Genomic DNA, 7,034 nt, shown 5'->3' with positions numbered 1-7,034 from the left:
CGTTGTATTGTGACAATATGAGTGCAATTGATAAATCTAAGAATCTCGTTCAACATAGTCGAACTAAGCATATTGATATAAGACACCACTTTATTCGAGAATTAGTTGAAGACAAAGTAATCAAGTTTGATAATATTCGTTCAAATTTACAATTAGCTGATATCTTCACTAAAAACTTGGATGCTAGCTCATTCGAATACTTACGTGCTGGTTTAGGTGTGTGTCGCACTTAATTTCGTGATTAGCTATAAAGACGGTGCATGTCTCTACGTTTCAAATCTTTCAAGTTCTCAGCGCCGTTTTCGGAGTAAATTGAGGTCTTTTCGGCTGATGGGGTTCTTCTTTTCATTCATATGTTTAATTTCTGACTATTTGAATTCTATTTTGGCTATTTAAACTGAGATCATCTTAAGTCGTTACACATTTTGGTGACTCGCAAGGGGTCTTATATGCCTAAGCAGACTAAAGATGCACCTAATGTCATCACCTCTTCGCCTCCTCCAGTACAACATGCAAGGGTTAGAGGTCGCCGTTTATGGAGCACTCCTCCCTGGAGACCCTATCGGCTTCCGTTTGAGAAAGTGCAGGGTGAAGCCTCTAGTAGGTTGCAGGAGTCTTTACGTTCTGAGGCAGTGCCTGAAGTCGGGGAGTCTGATGATCCAGTCTATCCTGCTGTGCATGCACATCGAGCTTCTGAGGCCACTGTATCAGATATGGATTCAGATGATCAGGATAATGTTCCGTTAATCCGATTGTTAAAGAAACCCTAAGGGCCAGTTACAGCCGAGAGACTCCCTTCTGATCCCCCGAGTTCCATTCACTCTCAAGAGAGCTCATCAACCGAAGGGGTATTCATTCCAACTCTAGGAGACCCTTGACGCTCACCAGCTATACCTTCAGATCATTCTCCCTCTGTTTACCCTCCTCGTTCGAAACTACCTACTTCGTAACCGGATGCGGTGCCTGCACACATTCCTGAAATCGCTACTGCTGCACGTGAGGAACAGACTGGTGGTTCTCAAAATGATGATCAGTGTGTGTAACGCCCCGACGTTCGAGGTAAAATTTTAGCATTTTAAGTAAATTGTTCGGAAATTTGAGTTTTGGTAAAACGATAAAATAATAATATAATATTGATTAGATTATTATTATCGGGAATTATTATTACAATTTTAATGTTGATATTTTCTTTTATTTTATTTAAAATAAATATTAATATTCTTATTTAATATTATTATAATTAATTAATATTAATATTCTATTATAAATTTATATTAATATTATTCAATATATATATATATATCATTATTTATTTTTATTATATTTAAGGTTATTATTATTATTATTATTATTTATTTTATTACATGTATATATGTGTTTATTATTATTATTTATATATATATATATATATACTTTAAAAAAAAAAAAAAAAAAAAAGAAGAAGAAGAGAAACCCTAAGGAGACGCGCGAGCCCCCCCTCCAAATTTTTCTTCTTCTTCTTCGTTCGTCTTCCTCAAGCCGCAGCCGCCACCATCTCTTCCTCTCCGTCTCCGTCTTCTCTTCCGCACGCGTGTCCATCACCCATCCTCTCCATCCCCGTCGGCGTTCTTAGCCTCACCGGACGTTCGCCGCAGCCACCATCCGCAAGCCGCACCGCCAGCCGTCAGTCCGAGCGAAAGCTTGCAAGCAGCCGCATCCCGTCCCTTCGTCGTCGTCCGTCGGATCCCAGCTGACGCCGCCACCGTGAGGTTCGCCGGTTGCTGCAGCCCCCATCGTACCGCCGTCGTTCGCCGGAAGAGAGAACCCTCAAAACCGTGGCTGCCGTTTTCGTCCAACCCGATCCGGTTCCAAGCTGACCCGACCCGAAACCGCTTCCAGTCCGAGCCGAGTGAGCCGCGTGAGCCGAGCCGAGCGAGCCGCGTGAGCCGAGCCGAGCGAGCCGCGAGCCGAGCCGCGTGAGCCGAGCCGAGCGAGCCGCGAGCCGAGCCGCGAGCCGAGTGAGCCGAGCCGCGAGCCGAGTGAGCCGAGCCGCGAGCCGAGAACCAAGCCGAGCCGAGCCGAGCCGAGCCGAGCCGAGCCGAGCCGAGCCGAGCCAAACCGAGCCGAGCCAAGCCGAGCCGAACCGAGCCAAGCCGAGCCGAGCCGAGCCGAGCCGAGCCGAGCCGAGTCCAAGCCGAGCCGAGCCGAGCCACCTAAGCCTTCCTTCCTCCACTTCGGTTCACGGTGAGTCTTCGGTAAGGGTTGTTTTGATGAATTCCCTAATGTTACCTCGTCCGATTCGAGTTTGAATGTTGGATTAAGATGTGGCCCTACTTTTCTCCCTTGAAGGTAGTACAGAGTTGACGCTTAAGTTCTCGGGTTCCGCGGCAGACCTGGTTGGAGATAGCTTCCTTTCCTTGAGTAAGTCAACGGATAACCTTTTTAAAACAACTGCTACTAACGTCATCAACTAAAACCGTTGTGTTTTCGTTTAGGTTGATCTGTTGAGCGTGGATTCAATCGAGAGGCATAACCGAGTATCAGGTAAGGGTTTTCCTACTACTGGACCCCGAGTCCAGGCTAAAACCGTAGTAATCCACAGGGGATTACACGTTAGTGACTGTACTGAATATCTGTATGCAAGTTGACTGTTAAGTACTGATACTATATTTTGTCTGATGAAAATATACTGTGACTGCTATTTGTGGATTGAGAATTTATGTTGATGGACCCTAAAGTTACGGTTCAGTATGTAGTAAGACACTAGTCTGGATGTGGTTTATGGAATTTGGACGGGGATGGACCGTGAGTCCGGTTTTGGTTGGTTAGTCGATTGGACCTAGGGTTTTCCCTATTGGTGTGCGAATCGGTAATGCATATAGCAACTGAGGGTGTAGATGTTTAAACTTATACTATCTGACTGATAAAGCCTATGGCGGGACTGTGATATGAATGCCGTTGGGATGTGATTGATGTAGACAGTTTAGTTTGGACTGAGGGGTAACGGTTAGCTTCATCTATGGGGTAGTGTGCCTTACGGATATGTGCATCCTTCGGGAGCACTAGACTGATATGTGCATCCTTCGGGAGCACAAGACTGATATGTGCATCCTTCGGGAGCACTAGACTGATATGTGCGTCCTTCGGGAGCACTAGACTGATATGTGCGTCCTTCGGGAGCACTAGACTGATATGTGCGTCCTTCGGGAGCACTAGACTGATATGTGCGTCCTTCGGGAGCACTAGACTGATATGAGCATCCTTCGGGGGCACTAGACTGATATGTGCATCCTTCGGGAGCACTAGACTGATATGTGCACCCTTCGGGAGCACTAGACTGATATGTAGGGTACCCCCGAATAGGAAGTTAACTGTTTTCCCCTAACGGGCCCAGTAGTGGGTCCCTTACTGGGTATGTTTATACTCACCCTTTTTCTTCTTTAACTTTTCAGGTAGGGGCACAGCGAGGGGCAGACCGACGAGAGGCAGGAAGGATGCGTGAAGGCCATATGGACGCGTCTGGTTTTCTTTTCGCTTCCGCTATGTATTTTGTCAGAATATTTTGACTGTGATTTTGGACTGGTGACTTGACATTTTATTTTGTGATTTTTTTTTTGAATTATTTAAAAATAGGGCCCGAAACTGTCTTTTGTAAGGTTTATAATGTTTTAATGAATCGTATCTGGTCCGTTTTAAATTTTATGTTGAATGGTCGAGTTTTGATATTTGGTAGTGACCTCAGCTTAGTCCGGAAAAGTTGGGTCGTTACAGTGTGCTTCTTTTAACCAGACTGAGATACCTCCTGAAGACATTCCTCCTCCTACTGATGATCCCATTGCACCATCTTCTGAAGGAATGTTGATATTGACTGCTCTTCATCATGTCCTACTACTGAGGTTTTAGCTAATGTCTTATCTGGAGGGACCTTGTCCACATGGCATGTGAATAGAATCTCTGCAGTTGCTCTCAGCGTCAAGTATGCCATTCTGTACAAGATTGGCATTGCCAATTGGTTCCCTTCCTCACATGCCTCAAGCAAATCTGCTGCCTTAGGTACATTTTTGTATCAAATTTGCAATAGTGATAAAGTAGATACGGGTGCCTTCATTTATAATCACTTGTTGAGGCATGTTGGGTCGTTTGGGGTCAAGGTTCCCATTGCTTTTCCGAGGTCGTTCTCTAGTTTGCTACTTCATCTAAATGGAGCGGTGCTTACTGCATCTGATGCTCCTGGACCTGAACCTAAGACAATTGCACTTAGCTACAGACTCTTTCAAGGCAGTCATGTGCCTGATATTGACCATGATGTGCATCCAACTCGAGGCCCACATATTTTTGACACTACTGACTGGGATGACTCTGCTGAAGGCTTCTATGTGGATCGTGAGTTAGCTACCCGCATTATTAATTCCTTGACTGCTGAATCTCGTGCACTGACTAACTCCATCACTCTGTTGTCTGAACGTCGGTTAGAGGTTGATGTCATCTACTAGTCATTAGCAGCCACCATCTGGTCAATGTCATTACTTTTCAAGTTCAAAGGGGGAGTGAATGTACTGAGAGAAATATTGTGAGATGTTTTTTGTTGGTTTTAGGCAGAAATGGATAATGTTCTGGCCCTATTCTGTAGATGACTGTAGTTTTCTTTTATGACAGATGTAGTTGGATAAAATCATCTTTTGTCTCCTAAATTGAAATGTCTTTTGAATGGAATGACATCTGTTTTACTAAGAACTGACAGCTGCGAATGAATAAAATGACTTTGTGGTGCTGCTATTGTTGAACCAGAAAAGAAATTCCTTTTAGACAAAAGGGGGAGTTTGTTGAAGTGTAGTTTGTCTAAAAGAATATCTTTTAAATTAAAAGAGAAGATATATTTTAGAGAAGATAATTAATGAATATTTGAATTCTCTTATATTTATGAAATCTTTCTAATTATCTCTAAGAATATAATAAGTTCCTATTCTTTAGGGATCTCATTAAAGATACAAGGCATAGTATTCATTGATTTAATAATTATTAAATTAATAATTATTAAATTAATTAATTAATTTAATTAAATGAATATTTAATACATATTTAATTAATATTTTCATTTAAATCATATTTAAATGAATATCTCTCGCATAACCTATAGTTTTAATTTAATTAATTTAATTAAATCAAATTAAACTAAACTATTAATTAATTCTCCAATTAATTAATTTCTAAATTAAATATCTTATATTTAATTTAATCCAAAATTTGAATCATATTCAAATGTAAATTTCTCTCAAAACCTATAGTTTTAATATGTATCACATACAAATTAGATTTTACCTATAGTTTTAATATGAATCTAATTCACATTAAATTAATATTTGAACTCATTCAAATATTTTATTCTCTCATAATATAATTTTGAATCATATCCAAAATTAAATTTATATAATAAAGTCTAATTAAAATATAAACTTTATATTATCATGTATCAACATACATTATATTAATTTCCAAAGTAAATTTGAACATTTCAAATTACAACCAATATAAATAAATCTCATTACTCTTTATGAGCTAGGAAGGGGACTTAATGGACCTAGAGATTAGAATCTAAGACCATATTTACTTGAACTAATATGTCTTAAATTTAATATTAAGTTTAAATTCTTAACCCCAGAATTTAACATCTTTACGGACTTTATTGTCTAGTCATATTCATTCTGGACTTCTTTCAATTTTAACTTCAGAGATGATATGACAGACATTAATCGTTCATTTTCTTCCATAAGATCTTGAATTCTTTCTTTTTGTATTTCTCTGGCTTCAGAATCTTCCTGCCACAGTACCTTCAGCTCCTAAAACGTTAATTCTTTATCTCAATTTTCTTTAGAATATTCACTTTCATCTCTAAAATCGGTTTTTTTTAATTTCTACTGTGAATGCATTCATGCCATTATCTTCTTCACTATCATCAATGTCCTCATCTGACAAAGTAGCACGAAAAATTTTCTTTTGTCTTCTTAAAAATGTGGGACATTCAACTTGATAATGACCAACTCCCCCACATTCTCTACATCTGAAAAACCTTCCCTCACCCTCCTTTTTCCTTCCATCGTCACTGTCACTCCTGTTCGAAACTTTGTTATACCTTCTTGTATTGATCTCACCACCATTTCTTCAATAGTTACTCAAATTTTGAGCATTAGATCCTGTAGCATTCAATTTTTTTTTTGAATTTTTTAACTACTTTAGAGAACTGTTTTGTTAGAAGAGCTATTGATTCATTCATGTTTGCTTCATTATCAGATTGATTTATTGTTGTCTCTTCTTCATAGACAGAGTTAAAAGTGATCCCTTTGTCTTTCTTATTCTCTCTATGAGATATAGCCATCTCGAACGTAAGCAGAGACCCAAATAACTCATCTAGTTTTAATTTAGTTATATTGTGTGCTTCCTCTATGGTAGTGACTTTCATGTCTAATTTTCCTAGCAACGATCGTAGTACTTTGCGCACAATCTTAGATTCAGGAATTTTCTCACCAAGCAACAGTAATTCATTAGCAATTTCCAAAACTCTCTTATTGTAATCTGAAATAGATTCATCTTTAAACATTTTCAAGGCTTCAAACTTTGAAGTTATTAACTGCAGTCTTGATATTACTTTTGTAGTACCTTCATAAGCAACTTCCAATATTGTCCATGCTTCTTTGGTTGTAATACAAGAGTTTATAAGTTTGATACCATTTAGATCGATACCATTAAATATTGCATTTAAAGCTCTAGCATTCCCAACTGATGCTTGTTCTTCAATATGTCCAGTTAACTTCTGATTTTGGAGCAGATACACCATCCACAGTAATCATTGAAGGATCATATCCAGCCACAAGAGCTCTCCATGCTCTCTCATCTAATGTTTTGATGAAGAATATCGTACGAAGATTCCAGTATGAGTAATTTTTACCATCAAGTACAGGAGGTCGTGATGCTGAAGGTCTTTCTCTGATTATCTCCATGATCTTGCAACGCGCTCTGATACCAATTGAAAAATAGTGTGAGATAATCAAATACACCTT

General features: G+C 39.3%; 1 protein-coding gene across 1 annotated transcript; it reads right to left on the bottom strand.

Moving 5' to 3' along the window:
* Window positions 1–5,666: 5,666 nt before the first annotated feature.
* On the bottom strand, window positions 5,667–6,811 carry LOC127150004 (uncharacterized). Its single transcript, XM_051086630.1, has 4 exons — window positions 6,634–6,811; window positions 6,219–6,549; window positions 5,896–6,136; window positions 5,667–5,795 (listed from the first exon to the last, which is right to left on the bottom strand). Exons 1-4 carry the CDS (start codon window positions 6,809–6,811, stop codon window positions 5,667–5,669), a joined length of 879 nt encoding a protein of 292 aa, XP_050942587.1.
* Window positions 6,812–7,034: the final 223 nt, after the last annotated feature.

This window comes from Cucumis melo, chromosome 6 (genome assembly GCF_025177605.1).
Source record: "Cucumis melo cultivar AY chromosome 6, USDA_Cmelo_AY_1.0, whole genome shotgun sequence".
NCBI classification, from domain to species: Eukaryota; Viridiplantae; Streptophyta; class Magnoliopsida; order Cucurbitales; family Cucurbitaceae; genus Cucumis; species Cucumis melo.
Note: the sequence above shows the minus strand (reverse complement) of the source record. Positions and strands in the feature narration are given on the sequence as shown.

What these genes read in the sequence shown, in the direction of transcription:
- LOC127150004 (XM_051086630.1), bottom strand. Translation starts at nt 6,811, where the DNA reads ATGGTGTATCTGCTCCAAAATCAGAAGTTAACTGGACATATTGAAGAA. An exon ending in ATTGGAAGTTGCTTATGAAG is followed by an intron (nt 6,550 to 6,633) that starts GTACTACAAAAG and finishes AATCTATTTCAG; the next exon opens with ATTACAATAAGAGAGTTTTG. An exon ending in ATGGCATGAATGCATTCACA is followed by an intron (nt 5,796 to 5,895) that starts GTAGAAATTAAA and finishes GTACTGTGGCAG; the next exon opens with GAAGATTCTGAAGCCAGAGA.